The sequence below is a fragment of the Oncorhynchus masou genome, chromosome 26 (genome assembly GCF_036934945.1).
Source record: "Oncorhynchus masou masou isolate Uvic2021 chromosome 26, UVic_Omas_1.1, whole genome shotgun sequence".
Taxonomy (NCBI): domain Eukaryota; kingdom Metazoa; phylum Chordata; class Actinopteri; order Salmoniformes; family Salmonidae; genus Oncorhynchus; species Oncorhynchus masou.
Genome location: NC_088237.1, coordinates 6,596,067 through 6,620,583, shown reverse-complemented (window position 1 = coordinate 6,620,583; position 24,517 = coordinate 6,596,067). Strand labels below are relative to the sequence as shown.

The 24,517-nt window shown below is 41.8% G+C and overlaps 1 protein-coding gene across 2 annotated transcripts; it reads right to left on the bottom strand.

The window, feature by feature from the left end:
- Positions 1–1,482: 1,482 nt before the first annotated feature.
- LOC135514701 (bromodomain-containing protein 1-like) lies at positions 1,483–24,236 on the bottom strand. Of its 2 annotated transcripts, none has more exons than XM_064938227.1 (14): positions 23,793–24,236; positions 21,913–22,478; positions 19,844–20,667; positions 18,665–18,830; positions 18,214–18,345; positions 17,895–18,023; positions 16,902–17,214; positions 16,322–16,612; positions 12,125–12,661; positions 11,694–11,832; positions 11,216–11,349; positions 10,072–10,181; positions 4,481–4,635; positions 1,483–4,248 (listed from the first exon to the last, which is right to left on the bottom strand). In XM_064938227.1, exons 2-14 carry the CDS (start codon positions 22,459–22,461, stop codon positions 4,065–4,067), a joined length of 3,663 nt encoding a protein of 1,220 aa, XP_064794299.1. In that variant the 5' UTR covers positions 22,462–22,478; positions 23,793–24,236; the 3' UTR covers positions 1,483–4,064. The 2 variants fall into 2 exon arrangements, with proteins under 2 accessions (XP_064794299.1, XP_064794300.1); XM_064938228.1 differs by having other exon boundaries at positions 11,216–11,346.
- Positions 24,237–24,517: the final 281 nt, after the last annotated feature.

Sequence of the window (24,517 nt, the reverse complement as noted above, 5' to 3'; positions counted from 1 at the left end):
CCAATGCTACCCAGAAAAAGAACTTACTATAAAAGAATGTTATGAAGTTAACAAGCAAAACCATCAAAAATAACCAGAAGTAACTAAGAAAAAAACGCAACCCAAGGATTCACCACAAAATGAGCCAATAACCACTAGAAACTCTTACATGATTCTCCAAATATAAAGTAATACTTTACAATAAATAACAGGCACATCTTCCTAAGTCTACAATAAAGGTCCTAGAAGTAAGTAACAGTCACAATCCTGTTGTAAAAAATAAACTTTTAACCATTTTTTTTCAATAAACTTTCAAACCACAGGCACAAACAAATCCAAGTATAAAATAATCTGGGTAGCAAGATTTTTGGTTTCTTGAGAACAACGCACTTTCGGTTTCCATAACAACAAAATACTTCCCAACATGTGAGCATCTGAAACATACAGATATATATATATATACACACACATACAGTGGGGCAGAAAAAATTATTTAGTCAGCCACCAATTGTGCAAATTCTCCCACTTTAAAAAGTTGAGAGAGGCCTGTAAATTTCATCATAGGTACACTTCAACTATGACAAATGTTTGGGGTCAAAATGATCACAAGAACGGTGAGCAAAAATCCCAGAACCACACGGGGGACCTAGTAAATGACCTGCAGAGAGCTGGGACCAAAGTAACAAAGCCTACCATCAGTAACACACAACGCCGCTAGGGACTCAAATCCTGCAGAGCTAGACGTGTCCCCCTGCTTAAGCCAGTAGATGTCCAGGCCCGTCTGAAGTTTGCTAGAGAGCATTTGGATGATCCAGAAGAAGATTGGGAGAATGTCATATGGTCAGATGAAACCAAAATATAACTTTTTGGTAAAAACTCGTCATGTTTGGAGGACAAAGAATGCTGAGTTGCATCCAAAGAACACCATACCTACTGTGAAGCATGGGGGTGGAAACATCATGCTTTGGGGCTGTTATTCTGCAAAGGGACCAGGACGACTGATCCGTGTAAAGGAAAGAATGAATGGGGCCATGTATCGTGAGATTTTGAGCGAAAACCTCCTTCCATCAGCAAGGGCATTGAAGATGAAACGTGGTTGGGTCTTTCAGCATGACAATGATCCCAAACAGACCGCCCGGGCAACGAAGGAGTGGCTTCGTAAGAAGCATTTCAAGGTCCTGGAGTGGCCTAGCCAGTCTCCAGATCGCAACCCCATAGAAAATCTTTGGAGGGAGTTGAAAGTCCATGTTGCGCAGCAACAGCCCCAAAACATCACTGCTCTAGAGGAGATCTGCATGGAAGAATGGGCCAAAATACCAGCAACATTATGTGAAAACCTTGTGAAGACAGAAAACGTTTGACCTCTGTCATTGCCAACAAAGGGTATATAACAAAGTATTGAGATAAACTTTTGTTATTGACCAAATACTTATTTTCCACCATAATTTGCAAATAAATTCATAAAAAAATCCTACAATGTGATTTTCTGGATTTTTTTTCTCATTTTGTCTGTCATAGTTGAAGTGTACCTATGATGAAAATTACAGGGCTCTCATCTTTTTAAGTGGGAGACCTTGCACTATATATATATAGTGGGGCAAAAAATTATATATACACACACAGCCTTCGGAAAGCATTCAGAACCCTTGACTTTCTTCACGTTACGCTACAGCCTTATTCTAAAATATATTTTAAAAATACAGGTTTTTAGAAATGCTGAAAATGTATTACAAATAAAAAACATAAATAACTTATTTACATAAGTATTCGGACCTTTACTATGAGACTTGAAATTGAGCTCAGGTGCATCCTGTTTCCATTGACCATCCTTGAGAGGTTTCTACAAATTGATTGCTTGTCCACCTGTGTTAAATTCAATTGATTGGACATGATTTGGAAAGGCACAAACCTGTCTATATAAGGTCTCACAGTTGACAGTGCATGTCAGAGCAAAAACCAAGCCACGAGGTGGAAGGGACTGTCCGTAGAGCTCCGAGACAGGATTGTGTTGAGGCCCAGATCTGGGTACCAAAAAATGTCTGCAGCATTGAAGGTCCAAGAACACAGTGGCCTCCATCATTCTTAAATGGAATAAGTTTGGAACCACCAAGAATTCCTAGAGCTGGCCACCCAGCCAAACTCAGCAAAAAAGGGCGAGAAGGGCCTTGGTCAGGGAGGTGACCAAGAAGCCGGTGGTCACTCTGCCAGAGCTCTAGAGTTCCTCTGTGGAGATCGGAGAACCTTCCAGAAGGACAACCATCTCTGCAGCACTCTACCAATCAGGCCTTTATGGTAGTGACCAGACGGAAGCCACTCCTCAGTAAAAGGCACATGTCAGCCGGCTAGGAGTTTGCCAAAAGGCACCAAAAGACTCCCAGACCATGAGACTCTCAGACCATTATCAGACCAAGATTCTCTGGTCTGATAAAAGCAAGATTTAGCTCTTTGGCCTGAATGCCAAGTGTCACATCTGGAGGAAACCTGGCACCATCCCTACAGTGAAGCATGGTGGTAGCAGCATTATGCTGTGGGGATGTTTTTCAGTGGTAAGGCCTGGAAGACTAGTCAGGATCGAGGCAAAAATGAACAGAGCAGAAGAGAGAGATCCTTGATGAAAATCTGCTCCAGAGCGCTCAGGACCTCAGACTGGAGTGAAGGTTGACATTCCAACAGGACAACGACCCTAAGCACACATCCAAGACAACACAGTAGTGGCTTTAGAAGAAGTCTCTGAATGTCATTGAGTGGCTCAGCCAGTGCCCGGACTTGTACCCGATCGAACAACTCCGGAGAGACCTGAAAATAGCTGTGTAGCAACACTCCCCATCCAACCTGACAGAGCTGGAGAAGATCTGCAGAGAATGGGAGAAACTCCCCAAATACAGGTGTGACAGATTTGTTGTGTCATACCCAAGAAGACTCGAGGCTAAAATCGCTGCCAAAGGTGCTTTACCAAAGTACTGAGTAAATGGTCTGAATACTTAGGTAAAATGTGATATCAGTTTTTATTTTTTATAAATTAGCAAACATTTCTAAAAACCTGTTTTTGCCTTGTCATTATGGGTTATTGTGTGTAGATGAGGTGGAAAAAAAACAATTTAATACAGTTTAGAATAAGGCTGTAACCTCACAAAAAGTCAAGGGGTCTGAATACTTTCCGAAGGCACTCAATCATATAAATATGTACGAACAAAATATACTAAAACTACCGTTAAAAAAAATATTACAAAATAACTAATGCCAAAGGGAAGCTTATATTTAGAAACTTCAATAACTTAAAGAAAATACAAAAACTGTAAAAGGAAATAAAGGAAAGCAAAAAAAACATTTTACACTGCTAAGGATTTTTACACTCGTCTTATTTTCACAGAACTTGGAAAAATCACACCGTAGTGCTTACATAATTCACCAAAAAGTATAAATACTAGTAAGAAAAGCCATTGTACAGTACCAATTTCTTTCAATCTACACAATAAGTTAGTGTGTCAGACAAATATTGCAGTTATTTACAGTTAACTTTAAAACATAGTAGGTAGTTTTGGGTGGAAATAAATGGCATAAGGTTAGATGAGTGAGGTGAGGAAGAAGCAGCCCATCTTGGCAGTGGCATGGTCATAGGGAATAGAGGAGGATCATGGCAGCAGTCTTGCAGCACAGTCATGGGGTCATGTTCCTTATGGAACACAACAGGAAACATATCAAAACTGTTTTGAAAGAAAACGGAAATGAGCGTTTCTTTTTGGGCAAGTCCATTAAACCCACCCTGTTTCAATTAGTTTTCAATTAGAACACGACTTTGGAGAAAGGTTGATAGGAGGGGAACTCGGGCACATTCATTAAAGCAGCAGCCGTCAGACCAGAGGGCGGGGGCTGACAAGGAAGGAGGCACCATATCAAGCCAAGGGGGTAGCCAGGCACCTGGTAAACACAGTCAGCATAGAACTCTGGAAAGACTGACGAAGAGGAGAAGGAGAGTATGCCAGACTCTGGTACAGGACAAGGCCATGAGCAGTAATTCAGGGGGTTGGGTGTCTGTGTGTAATGGAGAGTTTGTGTGTGTGTGTGTTTGTGTGTGTGTGTGTGTGTTAGTCCACGTCACTCATGTCGCTGACAGGTTCATCCTGAACAATGCTAAGATGGTTCATGGCACGTTTGAAGGCCGTCTGAACAGCCTTACGGATGCTGGACGTTCTGCCCTCCATCATCTTGATCTTGTCGATGGTCTTGTCAATCCCCAGTGGGACCATCTTCGACTTAGGAAGCCATTGCCTGAGAAGAGTGAAATCAAATTCACAGTTACATTTCTTCTGATACAAATCTGCAAAAATGTAAAACTTCTAATACAAATTTGAGTTCTCTGTGTTGTCTGTTGGTTGTGTATTCGCAGCATGTATTGAAATAACACTTAATATTGCAAATGTGGATTATAAAATGGTGTATCCATGCATGTTACGATGAAATAAAGTCCCTTTCATAGCATTTAATATTGGAGAAGTCTCACCAGCTGCGTTTGTTGTCAAAGAAAAGAACGAGGAAGAGTTTTTCTTCGTTCTTGTACTGCATCCGTTCTCCGACCCGGAGGACGTCAAGGGGGGGCATGGGGATAGACACCCCGTTGTGCTGGCACCCCACCCGGGGCATGTGGGGGTCGACGATCTAACGTGGTAGAAGAGGTGTACCAGGGTTACTAGGGAGTGGTATCTGGAGTGTTATGACACAGTATACTTGTATACACACAGACATGCATTGCACACACATGCGCAAACACACATGCTCAAATACATAGCTGGTGCTTGTGATGAATAGGTGCATCCACTAAGGTAAAATCAGACCTGTTTGACAATGGTGCCATCTAGAGGACTTGAAAGATATGGACCTAGGTTTTACTCTACCATGAAAGGCAAAACATTGTAGGGTGTGTGGGTGTGTTACCTTACAAACATCTAGTGTGTGAACATCCCTCACTCACAATTTGAACAGGGCCTAAAATTAACACCCACCAAATGCGGGTAGATTTTGGCATTGGCGGGTCTGAATTTCTAATTCACCAGCCACATTGGTCAAAAAGATATGCATTGGCACATGCGCGAGTAGTGATTTATAGCATTGGACATTTACATTGCTTTGTTTACAAATGAGGTTGTTTTTTCAATGTTTGAGTTTGCTTCCACTGCAAGCGAAGAAGAGACAGTCAGCCTCAACTAGTCAGATTCTCACAGGCACACTAGAATCGATTCCTCGACTCCTTGCCCATCGACTCCCGTTGCAGACTCCCATTTAGCGGAATCGACTCCACGACTCCTAAGATTCAGTATTTAAGGGAGGAAACTAGTTTGCCATAGACTACTTCCGAGAACAAACTCTTGCATCTATCACAGCAAAGAAAGAGCGAGCTAACGAGGGAGGGTGAGAGAAGGGATGGGTATAGTCAGGTATAGGTAGACATGTCGGCCACCAGGCATAGTCAGAACCATGCATCGGTAATCAAAAGATGTACAGGCTATCAGTGGCGACCCGTCAATCAGGGCACGTTTTGCATGTTATTCTGGCATTTATATCAGTTTGCAAACAATGAAAAAAAGTGTATATATTATACACACACAAACGTCGACTATTTTTTGCTTTCTTGAGGAATGCAGCTCCAAAATGCATTGGCCATAAACATTACACAGCAAGTTGGAAATCTCAAATTCAACAATGAGCGGTTTGGAAGGAATCAGTGACTAACTGCAAGCATTGCAAAGCAATAACTAGCCTGCTATTAAGTGGAACGGATGTGTGGTCCAAGTCTGGGTTTAAGGGTCTCTTTCCAAGCTTAAAAATGATAAGCATTCAACATTTGCCATGTTGTCAATCCAGCATGACTTCTACCATAAATCCAGAGAATGCCAGACTTTGGCTAAATTTGCCAACAAGAAAGACCGCCGCACCACCTTCCTGTTCAAGTGAGCACAGCACAAGGTGAGTCCAAAAATTTATTGTATTCTGCTGCATAAATAATGTAATATGCCAGTGAGATATGTATACTATAGCTAAGAAAGTAATACTAAGTGTATGTTGTGTAGTAAGCTGTTAGTAGCTCATGTTCCTCACCCTGATAATTTGGCCCCTTTCCCCCCCTCATAATTTAGGCTACTGTTCTTACTTGGTGGTGCACGTGTAGCCTATAGCCTGTTTTAGCGAAATGTCATCAAACATTGTAAGAGCTTTCATTGTCTGCTTGTATGCCCACTTTATTTATCCTATGGTTCTGACTTGGTGTACAGGGAGAATTCTGTCGCTGTACATTTCAAAAGTGCTGAACAAATAGTTATATTGATTACGCCCTACCTCACTCATTAAATTGCCTCTTATCCGCTCGTCATCCCCTTATGCCATAGTTTGAACATCTCAATTGTCAGCAGAAACCACATTTGTTCAAGCAAGTAAACCATATCAGCTCAGTTTTTTTTCTTTCAGGCAGTAAATGAGGCTGAATGGACAGTTCCACTGCAGACAAGGATCCTCTGATACACCTGGCATACAAGTGGTAAGGTGTTTGGACTCAGCTATTGAGACAGCTTAATGTGGGCACCGTTTGTCACCATTATAGTCCAATTAATATATAGTTTAGTGTTGTAGCTTTGCTGGCATGCATCTAAAACATTTTTGGGAGTTTGCCCCACCAACATTTACAAGCTAAAAATCGCCACTGATCGCAATGCTGTGTCTTGCAATTTCTCGCGCAAATTCACTAGTAGGGGCTATAAAAGAGTAGACTGAGCCAAACAGACCGAAGACTCACAGTTGCATTTTTCATAGCAAAGAGAAAGACCAGGCGAGCCAGCGAGGGAGAGAGAGGATCGAGGCAGGCAGACAACCGTGCGCATTGGCTCCATTTTGGTCATCTGTATCTCGCAATGTCTTGTCTAGCAATGCCTCATAAATTCACCAAAAAGTACATTAAAGCATATATTAGGCTATCAATGGCTAAGCTATTCTTCATAGTACCAGTGAATTGAGGTTAAACATCGCCAAATGCATCAGTTTAATTAGGCCTAAATGTGCAATAAAAGTTATTGTGCCTATAGCGTATTTAATTAAATCCTGGATGGCTCTTGATGTCCAAAGTCAGGGCTCTTCAACACTGTTCTTGGAGAGTTTCGCACCAACACCAGTTGTAACTAACCTGATTCAGCTTATCAACCAGCTAATTATTGAATCAGATGCAATAGATTAGGGTTGGAGTGAACACCTATAGGATAGTACCTCGCCAGGAATAGGGTTGGAGAACCCTGTCCTTGGCAATCGATCGCAAAGCAGGGCTTCCCCACTAAACTTGTTGGAAATGGCAAGTTCCCTTTCTCGTCCATAAAATGCATCTCAAGTGCAAATACGGTTCAGCAGCTTAAATCGTCAGGATGGGGGACATTGTTATTAGGAAGGACACTTACCATGGATCGCTAAAATAATGACTATGATCACACATAATACATTTCAATATTATGAGGACACCTACAGTGCCTTCAGAAAGTATTCATACCCATTGACTTATTCCACATTGTGTTACAGCCTGAATTCAAAATGGATTAAATATTTTCTCACCCATCAACACCCCATAATGATAAAGTGAAAACACATTTTTAGAAATGTTTGCAAATGTAATACATCAATCTCATTAACATAAGTATTCACACCACTTAGTCAATACTTTGTACAAGCACCTTTGACAGTGATTACAGCGGAGTCTTTGTGGCTAAGTTAGAAAGAATTTACTACACCTGGATTGCACAACATTTGGCCATTATTACTTATATACAAAAATGATTTAAGCTCTGTCAAATTGGTTGTTGATCATTGCTAGTCAACCATTTTTCAGGTCTTTCCATAGATTTTCAAGTAGATTTAAGTCAAAACTAACTCGGCCAATGCGGGAACATTCATTGTTTTCTTGATAAGCAGTTCCTGTGTAGATTTGGCCTTGTGTTTTAGGTTTAGGTTTTAGGACAATAACCTAAAACAAGGTCAACTCCCAGTGTCTGGTGGAAAGCAGACAATCAGGTTTTCCTCTGGGATTTTACATGTGCTTAGCTACATTCCATTTATTTTATCTTGAAAAACTTCCCACTCCTTAATGATTACAAGCATAAGATGATGCAGTCACCACTATGCTTGAAAATATGAAGTGGTACTTAGTAATGTGTTGTATTGAATTTGGCCCAAACATAACACTTTGTATTCAAGTGTTCTGTTTGTGTTTAATATTGTGTTTAATAAAAAGTTAATTTCTTTGCCACATTTTTTGCAGTATTACCTTAGTGCCTTGTTGCAAACAGGACATATGTTTAGGAATATTTTAATTCTGTACAGGCTTCCTTCTTTTCACTGTGAATTAAATCAATATTGTGGAGTAACTACAACGTTGAACCATCCTCCGTTTTCTCCTATCACAGCCACTGTTTTAAAAAGTCACCATTGGCCTCATGTTGAAATCGCTGAGCGGTTTCATTTCTCAACTGAGTTAGGAAGGATGCCTGTATCTTTGTGCTTGGTGAAATTAATCAGTACACTTAGGATAGTGTATCAATACACCCAGTCACTACAAAAGGGATATTCAATGTCAGCTGTTTTTATTTGTACCCACCTACCAGTAAGTACCCTTCTTTGCAAGGCATTGGAAAAACCTCCCTGGTCATTGTGGTTGAATCTGTGTTTAGAATTCGCTGCACGACTGTACAGATAATTGTATGTTTGGGGTACAGAGTTTAACATGATTTTTTTAATGAATACCTAAAAACACTCCATACAACTTATGTGACTTGTTCAGCATTTTTTTTTTACTCCTGAACCTATTTAACAAAAGGGGTTGAATACTTATTGACTCAAGACATTTCAGCCTTTCATCCGTAAAAAAAATAAAAAATAATATATATATATATTTCTTTAAACAACATTATTCCACTTGGACATTATGGGGTATTGTGTGTAGGCCAGTGATCAACAAATCTCAATTTAACCCATTTTAAATTCAGGCTGAAACAACAAAAATGTGGAAACGGTCAATGGGTGTGAATAGTTTCTGAAGGTACTGTATACATTTGGCAGCCAAAAATGAGTTCAGTGTAGCCTATTATAGTCTAGACATGACGATGAAATATCTTCATGCCTAGAATAAAAACCTCCAGGATTCTGTCCAGAGTCAATTAAATCTGAAAAAATAAAGAACTACAGGGGGCAGTTTGGAATAATCCTGTGTAAATCGCCTTCTGGAATAACACACATGCTTGGATAATAATTACATAACCAACACTCTGGTAATACCCGTCTGAATGGCGCTATAAACATGGCAAAGAATGGCCTTATCAGCGTAGGATGAGCAGCATCATCACATGGGATGCGTTAAGGCTGCGCACAGCAGAACGATCACTGAAATATTCTAGTTCGTACACATCACCTTCTATATTCAAACAAAATAGGACTTTTACAGGCTAAGTTAATGAACATATAGCCTTCCTAGTAGGACGCTGCAATAATGAGGTGGTGTGTACATCTGTTTCAGTTCCTTTTGGGAGTCTAACAGTTCGTGCATATATTATGACGACACTGTGACATTTTTTGTTCATTTTGGACTTCGGCAAGGTTTTTTTTTTTTACGGCTGTTCGAGCACACAAACATTTTTCATGAGGCAAGACGAATTCGGTAGCCGAAGTCGAGTTTTTCAAGCAGCGGCCTTTTGAGGAAGTATGTGAGCACACTCGTTCGGTTCGCCTAGCATGCTGATAACTTACGCCACATGTGACGACTTGAGTGGCTCCATTACCATGGTAAGCTTAAAGGGGCAGCTGAACACATCTCATCTGTGATATTTTGGTTAAAAGACTTCAGGTCACAAAATATTAAATTGAGCAATATACCACATTACTTCTTATTAGTAATAGATTCCTCGATTTAGAAACATTACTAAGCATGCATATCCATTTAGATTTTGTTTTTTGACTCCTAAAAAAATCTGAGTGGCTGGTGGACAAAAAAGTTAGTTGTAGGCCCTGGTAGCAAGCACAGAAGTAAGAATGAGATAGTCAGGTGTCATACATATGCTCACTGTCACTCACCAAGGCAGGATAGGAAGGGTATCCGCTACATTTTGCCCAAACTAGCTTTAGAGGTTCCAGAACAACTGTTGCAGCACTAGCAGGCATCCAAATATTGCTATTGCCAACTTCTATGGATGCAGGAATAACAACAATCAAGTTAGGAGGGGTTCACAGTAAATAGAGCAAAACACTTCCAGAGCCATGCTAATAGTGACAGCATCAACACACAGGTTAAATACATCACAACTCACTGAAAAATGTGATATTACAAAGAGAATACAATTTGTGGACTGTAAATCATGAATATAATTGCTTTAAGTTATGTTTACATAGCCTGCATCGTAGCATACTACTGAGGAAAACTCTGGGTTCTGGTTATATCCTGATGCTAGAGCCAAAGAGTTTTGGGGCACGTTTTGAGGTACTGTGCTTTTACCGGTATTTCCAGCATTGTCCACTAGTGCTGCTGGAGGTAGGAAATCCTAGGAAATGTTCTGTAATTGCCATAAGCTGTCTCCAATCAATCAATTGTCTGTTTGTGCATGCGTGTGTGTTTGGCAGGAGGGATTGAGCCAGGAGAGGAGTAGCTCTGCAAATCTTTAAAAAAAATAATAAAATAAAAAATTAAAAAAAAAAAATCGCACAAAACCTATTATTTTACAGAGAATACTATTTGTACAGCAGTGATTCTACACCTCTTTTTTGCTCAAGCTGATCCTCTCCAACAGACTTGGAAGTTAGTGCTAAAAAATGGTCAATTAGGGGCAGTAAAAGGGGAGAGTCAATTAAACCAACCATGGAAGTATATTGTTGAAAATTTGGGGTGTTGCCCAGACCGGGACTCGAACCTGGATCTAGCGACTGTCAATGGCTTCCCATGGCTTCGGCGATCCCCCCCCACCAAACAAGACATTGAATGATTGAATGATTGATTGGAGACAGTTTGTATCAATTAAATAACATTTCCTAGGATGATCTACCTGCAGCAACCCATGCGGATCATGCTGGAAATACCAGTAAAGGAACAGTACCTCAAAAGCTGCCCCTATATAGCAATATATCTACTCCACTGACTCCCAGCCAGACCTCATCTGATACAATACACACTACCCTCCGCAGTCTCCACTTTACTGTACGATGAACATCAAGACAGAAAACTTACCGGCGGCAATCCTAGCAGCTCTGGCAAAGTTCCCGGTTTCTATACAGGCAATGAGGTCGTTCTTATCATCCACAGTGTTTCTTCGGACCAAGGCCGGTTTGCCTTTACCACATGCTGGAAGACTGAGGGTGCTGCTGAAATCAGGAAAATATATCCACACTGTATGTGAGTCAGACTGCCATATACATGAAACACTATAGAGAAATTACCAGACGACATAGTTGAACTACCAAGTAGCACCAACCATGTTCAGCAGTGAAAAGTGCACCACCTAGCCTGTTGTTATGAGATGTCTTTAACTACACAAGTCAGTTAGAACTAATTCTTATTTACAATGACGGCTTACGTTTGATTGAGCCTGCCTGTGTTTCCACAGTTGGGACTATTCTAGTGGTTCCATTGAGCCAAGCGGGCTCAATCAAGCTCTGTTTAAATTCTATTTGAACGCAGGTCTGTTGAGGCATATGCATGTACCTACCTGGTGCTGCCCAGCAGACTACCACTAGATGAGATGCTGGACTCAGAGGCACACCGTCTCCTGGTTTCTAGAGGCCTGCTGTCACTTAGCTCCTTCTCTTCATCAATTACCTCCTCCATCGCAAAACCATTAGACAGGCCTGAGGCGAGTAACACAGAGCAGTACAGTAATCAGTATACTATACATAAACCAACTATAGCATAGACCTACAAGATTAGGACCTTTTAATCATAAAGAGTCTCAGAGTAGGGATGCTGATCTTAGATCAGTTTAGCATTTTAAATTATAATTAATAAGATTACATGGACAAGGGGAACCTAATCTCTTATTTCACAAGTCTGAAGATCATTTTCTACTTCATGCTCGATTTAAGAGTCCCATTAAGATAAGTACTTTATTTTCTGACAAGTGAGAAGAACCCTATTATTTACCTGTGTTAATGTGTTTGACAGGGGACTCGTCCTCCCTGTCTCCACCCCCCTCGCTGTACACCCCACGTGGACTGTGGCTCCTCTTCCTAGTCCTTGGGTGGAGGAGGGTCTCCAGCCTGGGGATCATTACCGACAGGAAGGTCTTGGTGCCCAGCTGAGGGCACCCTGTCTGGGCTTCGTCGCCTCCTCTCTCCCCCTGGTTCTTCCCAGGGCTAGAGGTCTTGGACTTCCTGAAGAGCACGGCAGTGCGGCGGTTGACAGTCGTCCCTGAGGGTTGGGCCAGGGTGGAGGTGGCCACCACACTCACGTCCCCCTTTGAAAGAAGCAGGGGGTTCTGGGAGTCGGAGTGGCCATTGAGAAGGGTAGTGGTGGAGGAAGCGTTGTTGGGTTTCTCCCGGTCAAATTTGACCTGTCCGTGGGTCTTGCTGTCCGGGGTGTGGATGGGTTTGAGGGTAGGGGGTTCTAAGTTACTCTCGAAGTGCAGGAGAGGAGTTAGGGAGTCAGAGGGTTCCAATTTGGGAGGTAATGATTTGTCCCCTGTTGAAGAATACAGTTATAAAATACATAGAAAGCATAACATTATATAGATCACAATGTAATATGAAAAGAGGGAACTGTACATTAATAAAAACACCAGAACCATTCCTAAAGCACATCATCCTCAGGGTGAATACTTATTACAAGAATTCAATACAAATGGCTGCAGGGGCACTATTGAGTAGCTTGGATAAAAGGTGCCCAGAGTAAACAGCCAGCTCCTCAGTCTCAGTTGCTAATATATGCATATTTTTATTAGTATTGGATAGAAAACACTGAAGTTTCTAAAACTGTTTGAATGATGTCTGTGAGTATAACAGAACTCATATGGCAGGCAAAAACCTGAGAAGAAATCCAAAAAGGAAGTGAGAAATCTGAGGTTGGTGGATTTTCAAACCAGGCCCAATTGAATTCACATTGGGATATGAATGAAGTTGCACTTCCTATGGCTTCCACTAGATGTCAACCGTCTTTAGAAACTTGAATGAGGATTCTACTGTGTTGTGGGACTGAATGAGAGCTGAATGAGTCAGCTTACTGGCAGAGAGCCATTTCCTGGTCACGCGCATTCCACATGATAGACTCCTCCTCGAGACACAAATGAATTCTCCTGTTGGAACTTTATTGAAGATTTATGATAAAAACATCCCAATGATTTATTCTGTACTTAGTTCGAAATATTTCTTTGACCTGTAATATAACTTTACATTTTTGTCTGAAGAAATGCACGAGCGTTTGGATATGTATACCAAACGCTCGAACAAAAGTAGCTATTTGGACATAAATAATGGACATTATCGAACAAATCAAGCATTTATTGTGGACCTGGGATTCCTGGGAGTGCATTCTGATGAAGATCATCAAAAGTAAGGGAATATTTATCATGTAATTTCTGGTTTCTGTTGACATGGCGGCTAATTGTATTATATTTCTGAGTACCGTCTCAGATTATTGCATGGTATGCTTTTTCCGTAAAGTTTTGAAATCTGACACAGCGGTTGCATTAAGGAGAGATATCTATAATTCCATGTGTATAACTTGTATTATCATCTACGAGTATTTCTGTTGAATCGATGTGGCAATGCAAAATCACTGGATGTTTTTGGAACTAGTGAACGTAACGCGCCAATGTAAACTCAGATTTTTTTATATGAATATGAACTTTGTCAAACAAAACATACATGTATTGTGTAACATGAAGTCCAATGGGCGTCATCTGATGAAGATCATCAAAGGTTAGTGATTAATTTTGTCTCTTTGTGCTTTTTGTTACTCCTCTTTGGCTGGAAAAATGGCTGTGTTTTTCTGTGAGTTGGTGGTGACCTAACAATCGTTTGTGGTGCTTTCGCTGTAAAGCATATTTGAAAATCGGACACGGGTTGGATTAACAACAAGATTAACTTTTAAAACAGTATAAGATACATGTATGTTTGAGGAATTTTAATTATGAGATTTGTTGTTATGAATTTGGCGCCCTGCACTTTCACTGGCTGTTGTCATATTATCCCATTAACGGGATTGCAGCCATAAGAAGATAATGCATAACTAAATAACCAATGACAGCAAAATATATTTAAAATCACATCACGCAAAGTATTCTGCTTTCTAGAAGGAAATCTAATAGTTACTGAGTTAGTGTAGGTTTACTGTGAATCAATTCAGGCTTCTAGCATATCAACTCCACTGTACCATGACCATGTTAAAGAGAAAGCCATGCTAACATGCAGATACAGTGGCAAGAAAAAGTATGTGAACCCTTTAGAAATAACTGGATTTCTGCATAAATTGGTCATAAAATTTGATCTGATCTTCATCCAAGTCACAACAGACAAACCATGTGCTAAAACTAATAACACACAAATGATTGTAGTTTTACTATATTGAATACATAATTTAAACATTCACAGTGTAGGTTGTAAAAAGTATGTGAACCCCTAGGCTAATGACTTCTCCATTAGCTAATTGGCATCAGCAGTCCCCTAACCTGGAGTCCAATCAATGAGACAAGATTGGAGATGTTGGTTAGAGCTGCCTTGCCCTATAAATAAATTTTAAAAAATAAAAATTTGAGTTTGCTATTCACAAGAAGCATTACCTTATGTGAACCATTTCTTTAACAAAAGAGATCTCAGAAGACCTAAGATTAAGAATTGTTGACTTGCATAAAGCTGGAAAGGGTTACAAAAGTATCTCTAAAAGCCTTGATGTTCATCAGTCCACGGTAAGACAAATTGTCTATAAATGGAGAAAGTTCACCACTGTTGCTACTCTCCCTAGGAGTGGCCGTCCTGCAAAGATGACTGCAAGAGGACAGCGCAGAATGTTCAATGAGGTTAAGAAGAATCCTATAGTGTCAGCTAAAGACTTACAGAAATCTCTGGAACATGCTAACATCTCTGTTGATGAGTCTACGATATGTAAAATACTAAACAAGAATGGTGTTCATGGGAGGACACCACGGAAGAAGCTACTGCTGTCCAAAAAAAAACATTGCTGCACATCTGAAGTTTGCAAAAGTACACCTGGATGTTCCACAGCACTACTGGCTGCTTTCCTACTCACATCACCCGTGAACTCCACTGTCTCTCAAAGAATGAATTACAAGATCCTCCTTCTGACCTACAAAGCCCTTCACCACCCTGCCCCCCCTTACCTCTCAGACTTTCTCCACTACCAAACTACACACGTAATCCGTTCCACCACAGCTGGCCACCTTGCCATTCCAGTTTAAAACTCCAGCTTCCAAGATAACGCCTTCTCTCCTAAAGGCACACCCCCCTCCTTTATGGGCAAATATTATATAATAAACCATTATGTCAAAGTAAACTTGGAGTCACGCGATGTTATGCTACGTCGTACTACCACCACGACATGGAAAAGCATAGGTAGATGATGATGAGCTTGATGCAAAATTCCAATAAATAGAGGTTTTTATTTGAATGCTGGTGACATGATCGATGCACGCCAAAACCAGATTGCGCAAGTTTTCTATATAAAATCACAACTGTTTTAGTGACAAAACCGTCAGTCGATTTTAAAATGCGATGGAAACACATTGAACTGTAGATTTCTATTTGGTAGATGAAAAGTGCAGATTTTCTTTATACAGATTTTAGAATATTTGCATGACAATCTGTCACAAATTGGATGGAAACCTAGCTACTGACATCCTGAAGAGAGCGCTATCCTGCCGGAAGCCATAGTTATCACAACAGAGTCTCCAAGTAATCCAGAACAGTGCTGCCAGGGTCCTGATCAGGACCAAGAAGTCAGACCAAATCACACCGATCCTGGCCCAAGTTCACTGGCTACTGGGCAACTACAGGATCAACTTCAAAATCCTCATTATTATATTTAAAGCCTTGAATGGATTAAGCCCCATTCAAGGCATCAAGGCATGGGAGCAGAAGGCTCCCATGCCCCTCTATGGAATGCTCTCCCTGACCATCTGAGAGCCGCTTCATCAATTAGAACTTTTAAAAATGGGCCTTAAAATATGTTGTACATTTTAATTGTGTATATAATGTAAAATACAAAAAAATCCTCCGTAGTGCTTTGACATAACTATGTAATGAAAAACGCTATACAAATTAAATGTACTATTATAATAACATATTGGGTTCCCCAATGCAGATAAAGTAACAACTTGGAAAAACCCACCCTCATTATCAGGACTCTGTCCATTGGTCTTCACACCCTCTGCCTCCCCAACTTTACTCCTTTCTGGCTGGGAGGAAGAAGAATGCGAATGGGAGTGGTGGGACGCCCTCCTCAGGCCGAAGCTCATCTCGCTGCGCACGTCGTTGATGGTCTTCTTGAGCAGCTTGAGGCGTTTGGAGCGTGACGGGCTGGACTTCATGGAGAATGTCAGGTCCAGTTTCTCCAGCAGCTCTTTCAGCTGCTCCTCCAGAGCCATGTGCTGCCGGTTGGCTGGGACCAATAACTGGTCCACTGGGAAAGGACACCAAGATAACACTGTCATTGGGAGACATTTGCTTGATGTTAACTTAAACACAGAGTAGCTTTGGTAAATAGAATTATATTGAGGATCCAGATTAAGCAAACTGCTAGACAAAAATTCTCAAGAGCATCTCAATTGAAAGTGCTTCTCAGACCAGGAATATGCTTTATTAATTTGGATCTTTGCAAACACTGCAGTCTGTTCCAGTATTCTATATTGACTGATTTATCCATTTTATATAGATATATTTATCTCTCTTTGACTCGCTAGGCCTTTTACCGTCCTCCCAGGAAAACGGTGGAGGCGCTTCGATCTTGGGCGGTTCGGGCAGGTGCATCCCGCTGTCCTTCTCGAAGCCGATTCGTTCCACATCCCTCCGCGTCTTCCTGATCAAAGCCCCACCTTGGTCTCGGAGACGGGCGGCCGCCCGGTGGAAGAAGGTATCCTTACAGTTGTACTTCATGCAGTTGAAGATGATGAGATTGAAGTCAGACTCAAAGTCATCCAGGTTGCTGTAGGCCTGGTCGTCAATGCGTTTCCTCATAGTGGAGAAATCCATGGGGTTCTTGATGTGGTCAAGGTAGTCAGGCACCTACAGGTTTAATGATAGACAGAGATACAAAAATATCTGATAGTCGGCACCTACAGGGCATTGAGATGTAAATGTAAAATCCAGTCTGATATTTTTTGGGAAATACTTTAAGTTTTTTATTTTTATTTTATCAGCCCAAATGAGGGGCTCTGACCCATGCTAGGAGGAGTAAAGAATTGAGATATAAAATCTACTATAGTAAACAAAATAAGGTCATTCAAGTTAAAATATATATTTTTTTTATTAATTAAAAACGTGAAAGGGCATAAGCAGCATCTCAACTCTAGTCTGGCTGACACCAGACTCCTGACTTCAAAGACTGTTTGATGTTAGGGTTAATGAAGTTGATAATGATGAGGGCTGTGCTTTTACTGCTTGGTTCTGTGTCTTTATGCCTCAGACACCCACATGTGCAGCGCCCCCTGACATTATAACCACTGGATTTATAAATCCAAACAACAAGAGGTTTAAACTCACCGGTGGGTGAGAGAACCAATAAAAGCTTGATCAATTTCTGGCCGAATCTTACATTATCAAACGAACTCCTGTCCAGACCAGTGGCTCTCCCTCGCTGTGTACCACACGAATCATGTCAGCAAGAATACCTCAACTCTCCAACATCTCAGGCTGTATGTAGATGTTATAGTAAGAGCTGCTCTTCTATGGAAAGTAAGCCTTACCTCTTTGATGTCAACAGGCTGGGCAAAGATCAAGGACTGGTCTCTCTCTTGTAGCTGTTCCAGCACAGACCTGAGCAGGATACTGAAGGGAGTCAGCTGGACCTCTAACAGGCTCTGCTGCAGCTTCATCTGAGGACACACAGGGGACCGTTAGCATCATTATATACTGTATATGGCTGCTGAACCATGGAGGGGGAGAGAGAGGGGGGAGGAGCTGCAGCTCCAATATATACTACACTACTAATTGTCTTATAGTTGGCTTGTGAGCTATATGTATGTATTGTTGGCTTGCAGGGACAGCTACAGTTATCTAACCTACCTCTTCTCTCTTGAGTTTCTCCCTCTTGCGTATGAGCTCCAGCAATAGCCTGGCTCTCTCCAGGTCATGTCTTAGACAATGCCACTCCTTGAGCTGCTCCTTCAGAGCCCGGCTCTCCTCCTCACTCTCCTTCTGCGGTTGGAATCACACAAATCAGGACTTTGCAGACATGCAGACATGATATTATCAAACATTGCAGACATGATATTTTTTAGCTGTACACCAACATTAGGGTTAGAAAACAGTGGAATTGTAATCATGCAAGGAGAACAGTGGAGCTCTCATTTATACAATCATATGCCTCTGGGCAGTTCGGGCCTGTTCTCTTCGACACTGCTATGGTAATAAGGAGAGGGGTATCTTATAATGATAGGAGTGTGAGAGGGAATTGAGTGTACCAGCCAGGGGATGAGAATTGTGTCAGAAACAGGGGGACAAGAGTCTAACTGACCGGCTGTGCAGCATGGGTCTTCTGATGGGACTGTTGGCTGGACTGTAGTCGTCTGATGAGGGATACTCCGTTCCTCGCCTGTCTCTTTAGAGTCCAGTAGTTTAGAGCCAGCTCCACAAACACCTTCTTTTTCTGCATAGACACCCGGTTGAGGATGGTGTTTAACCTGGGAACAGATGGAGAAGATATTAACGATAAAATAAAAAATAAATGCTTATTGAAGTAACGTCCATGTCTGAAATTGAATGACATGTTTTTTCACTTTAAGTCCTGACCTCTTTTTCTTTAGATTTAAAAATCTACCAGCCCCTCAGATTTTTTTCTAATCAGACAAATATAGATTGTTTTCATAATTACACAAAAAGCAATGAGCATCCTTTGTAATGTTTCTAAAATAATACATTTCTTACTAGTAAGAGGTGATGTGGTATATTGCTCAGTGTTATTTCATTATGTGACCTGAGTGTTTTAACCAAAATATCACAGATAAGACAAAAAATGTTAATCTATCCCTTTAAGGGTGGTAGGTTACCATGGCAACAAGAACGCCATTTGAGTCCAGAGTGCCTGTGAGAGAATCTGACTAGTAGCTGATGCGTCTTTGCTAGCAGTTGAAACAAACTCAAACATTGAAAAACAACTTAACTTGTGAACAAGGTGGGGAGGAAGATTATATAAGATACTGTTTGAAGAGGTAGGGCTTCAGATGTTTTCAGGAAGATGGGCAGGGACTCTGCCCGGATAAGTTGCAGGGGTTTGATGGCACAAGCGGGGAGCCCTGCCAACCGCGAGTTTGCCCTCTGTCTGATTCTCTATTTTTGCATTTTTTTTTACACTGAATTATTAGATCTTCAACCAAAACCTAATATCAATATCAACAGCACGCATTTGGTTGCAGTCATTGCAGCGAAAGGTGGCAATACATTTTTCAAACAGGGACATTGGGTATTGCATAATTTTGTTAATTAAATAAATGAAATAATTATCAACATTTTGTCATTTCATATTAGGTTTTGGTTAAATCTAATAGCATTCACTGTAAAAAAAAAGAAGACAGAATAAGAATGGGGGCAAATACTTTTCACAACACTGTATGTTGTGTATTGTCACATTTACTGATACGTCTGATCATCTGCAAATTATGAAAATGAAGCTTAGATGAATGGTGAGTGAATCTACCTTTGGGGAGGAAAGCTAGGCACGGCCACGGGTGGGACCTCTTCCTCTGGCTCCACCTTCTTGTTCTTCCTCTTCCTGCCTTTCGTCAGTGCATTGGCGCCCCTCATCTTCTCCCCTTTCAGAGGGGAACACAATCCATTTTGGGGTTTGGCGTCCTCGTAGATGGTGAGAGGTCGTCTGACCGAGCTGTTGGGGGTGTGAGCCCCACAGTAAGCAGTCTTCTTCACCGAAAACGTTGGTTCGCCGGTCTCTGTAAACTCCTTGATTGGTTCCATCCTCATAAAGAGTCCTGCTTTCTGAGCACAGCTGACGTGGAAGGCTGTGTAGCAGTTAGCCTTGTGACACTGGATACAGGCCCCCACCCCCTTCTCCTTACAGAGGTAGCAGGTGAGCTTCCAGCGAGCGGACGGTATGTTGCTGACTCCGTCGATGGGCTCGATGAAGACTGTGTTGGAAAACCCTACCTCCGGCACCCACAGGGCGCACACCACATGACCCCAGCGGTCATCGTCAGTCTTTTTCACTGCTCCGCCTTTGTTAGGACACAGTATGCAGCCTGCAGGCTGGGTGGGCGACTGGAGGCAGTGCCGGCATAGCCACTGTCCCTCTGGGATGTAAGGGACACCGTAACACTCTTGGTGCACGGCCAGGTTGCACATGTCACAGAAGAGGATGACGTTGCTGTCCTGGCCGTCTCCGTCCATGCAGATGCAGCACACAGCGTCTTCGTCTATGGTCAGCTTGTCCTGGCCCTGGCTCACCTTCTCCATCTGTGTTTCTTTCTCAAAGCGATCCACCAGGAACTCAAACACGTTGTGGGACACCTGGTGGTTGGAGGGAGAACAGTAAACATTTGAACAGTAAACATGTATTGTAGTTTTAATGACTACTGTTGTGTTGTATTCTTGTCTTAGCCTGTGATCCATTTGTTTTTGTTTCTTTGGGGGGAGGGGCGAGCTAGCCTGAGTGTCAGTGTTTCTACTCTCGTCTAGTTGGCAAAAGAGTAAAAAACAGACTGAAATCAAATCCAAGTTTATTAGTGGCATACAGTTTAGCAGATGTTACAGTGGTCGCAGTGAAACACTTATGTTACTAGCTCCTATAAATGCAGTAATGTCAAAGTCCACAAATAATCAAAAATCAATGAATAAATGAAATAAAAAAAACAAGAAATCAAGAAATACCAGAATTCGTCCAATTAACACTAATAACACTAACAGTAATCCAAATGCAATCTATGCTTATATACACCAGATGAAATTTACACAAGATAGCATTCTTAGTATATGTACAGCGGTAACTATACACTGAGTGTACAAAACATCAGGAACATATTTTCTAATATTGAGTTGCACCCCCTTTTGCCCTCAGAACAGCCTCAATTCATTGCGGAATGGACTCCACAAGGTGTAGAAAGCGTTCCACGGGGATGCTGGCCTATGTTGACTCCAATGCTTCCGACCGTTGTGTTAAGTTGGCTGGATGTCCTTTGGGTAGTGGACTATTGGTGATACACACAGGAAACTGTTGATCGTGAAACACCCAGCAGCGTTGCAGTTCTTGTCACACAAACCAGTGCGCCTGGAAACTACTACCATAACCAGTTCAAAAGCACTTGAATATATTGTCTTGCCCATTCACCCTCAATGGCACACACACAATCCATACTCAATCAAGGCTGAAAAAAATCCTTATTTAACCTGTCTCCTCCCCTTAATATATACTGATTGAAGTGGATTTAACAAGTGACATCAATAAGTGATCATAGCTTTCGCCTGGTCAGTCTCGTGGAAAGAGCAGGTGTTCCTAATGTCTTGTGCACTGAGTATCAGTGTGAGCTATGTCAAGAATCCAGTATAAAAATAAATATGCAGTGTATAAAGAGTAACTAAAAAGCAATGTACAGCAGTAGAATATAATAATATGCTGTCGAGAACACAGTATTTAAATACACAGTACAAAACCCCATGGGAAAAAAATGATTGACTGGCACCCAGGCTACAGGAGAGAAGCCTCACCCTGAAGTTTTGTAATTATGAAAAGGCGTCATTTAAAAAGAGAAGGCCTACCTGACTGACACCCTCACTCCTCCTCTTGTCGTTAACTACTTCCAGCCAGGCGTAGTCCTCCTCATCCATATCATACTCCACCTCCTCATCCAACTCCTCTGACGTCTTCTCCACATACTTATAGTACACTGGGGGCCTCCTGGGGACCGCTGGTAGGTTATACTCCACCGTCCGGACCTTGGCCTCTGGAAGTGTCTGTACTGGTGCTGCTGCAGCTCCATGTGTTGTGTGGTTCTGTGCGACCGCAGCTGCACTCCTCTTCTCCTGGCTGTTTTTTAACCGGACGGAGCGCATCGGCGTCTGCTGAGGCTTCTCCGTGTTCTCCTTGTTGCTGGTGCACTCCATAATCTCCTGAGCCGTAGGGTCATCATCCGAGATCACGTCCAGCTTGTCGTAGATGCTGATCCGGTGCATCCGGCCGTCAATCTCCATGTCCACCATGCGCTGGGCCTGGGCATAGGTCAGAGTCTGTTTGTTGGGGGACGGCCGGATGGGGGAGGGCGGCCGCTGGGGCTCGGGGACCCTGTGGTGCCGAGCCTTCTTCCTCATCCTCGACACCTGAACAGCTGCAAGGAGAAGAGAAGCAGGTACAAAGAGGAGTCTATACCACAACACAATAAATTAAACAAGCATGGGGATGACAACAGAAGCAGACATAGACTACCGTCACAATACATTAAGTTAAAAAAAGAAAAAACGAATAGTTTATTTTTGACTGGTTTTACCTAAGGGTGTGGTAACGGAGACAAACACCAGGACAATGTAAACAAGCATCAATTGGTGAAGGTATTTGAATAGATAGGCCAGCTTCCAGCTATCTGTTGATCGACAATGTGCGATATCAGTTTGAGGATTTAAATTTCCATAGCATTGATTGAATTTGAATGTGTTTACATTAGAAACTACAATGTATACTCCTGAGTGGAAATGTGGACTGGGTAAGTAGAGCATCTGCTAAGACATATGAATAAGAAAGTGTGTCACTAAAAAGCATGAGGGACAAGGGGATAGTAGTGATATGGGGACAAAAGGATGGCTTGTGTTCAAAAGAAACTCAGGATTCCTACACCAGCAAAAGTATGAGATAACTGCTAATGTCATCACCACAGCTGCAGTGCAGGCATCTGATGACAAGATAAGAGTTCAATTAAAAGTTTGAACAAGAAAAATCTCTGCATGGGTTTGTATGGAGAATGTGGTCCGTTTTGGAGTGGATGGATAGATGTATAAAAAAAAACTGTCTGGTTATTCTTAAGAATCATTCAAGATTTGAGACTGCAAGATTCCACAGTAAATCACACTGAGCCTAAACATTACAACACAACAGACACAGGAAATGTTTTGGGTTGCTAAAACGTCTAATAAAAAAACGTTTGCTATGCCAGAGAGGACAACTTGTTCACACAGCCTGCATAAAGTAAGGGGGGGTGTTAACTTTGGCCTTTTAAAATTGTGCTAACTTTGTTGCGCCTAGGAGTGGCAGGCAACCCCCCCCCCCCCAACCCACCACCAGACTATAAACTGCACCATGATAAATTGCACCATTTAATTTACCGCGTTCCGAGGATGTCATGGTTCTTTCTAGCAAACTAGCAGCTGGCTGAAGAGAGAGAACAGCGACACCAACGAATAGCGAAAAAAAGATGAAGCCAGTGTGGGCTAGTAGCTAACAATAACATTACTGTAGCTACTAATGCTAGTTACAGTTAGCTAACAACCTAACGTTAGCAAATGGCGTCAAACAAAACAGGGCAACGGAGCCCTTTAAACGTGTATTGCGCTTCCTACAACACATGCAGCATTAATCAGTTACTGGCCGACTATGCTCTTCATAATCCATAATAAAATGCATCGGAAAAACAACAACAAAAAAACACTACCTTAGAACTAGAAACAGCTTTGCTGGTTGTAGATAGTAGCTTGTCAACAGCCTTTGAAAGCAATGGCGATGTGGCCTGCTCAGTGGCTGTAATTCCGTACACAATGTTCTCATCCAGCGGGAGATGCTTAGGCTTTTTCAGTAATAAAGGAGAAGAATGCAGTTGGGAGCCCTCTGGGTCTTGTTAAATACTAAACTGGGTTCTATCATGAGCATAAAAGCATTTTCTCAAGGATCTGAATTGGCTTCTTCCCTATAGCCTGGAACCATTTCGAGGCTGCAACTGCAAGCTCGAGCTCTCCCCCCACAACAATGCAGTGCACGAGCGTTGTCCCACCCGCTACGCACGACGCAACGACGTACACTATAGGTCATGTTGTAGCGTAGATACACAGATTATACACAGAGATAGAACAATGAGCCCGATATTTCATCGGATGTAAACTGTGACGCATCCGGTTGCAGTTTAACACTACCAAATATGGTGATGAGAGGAAGCCCAGTGGCCGGCAGTGGGAGAAGATGGAGCAACATTCTGCAAATTTGCTCATCGATGAAACATTTGATCTCCATACAGTTGTCTGTTTCCAAGAATCTGTAACAAACAGAGTACAGTGCGCTTTGTAGACTTCAGCCTTTGCAAAATGTACAAAGAATTGCATTGTTTATACACGCGCACTTCAGAGTAGGCGTTCCCTAATGGAAATATGCAAATAAATGCTAGAA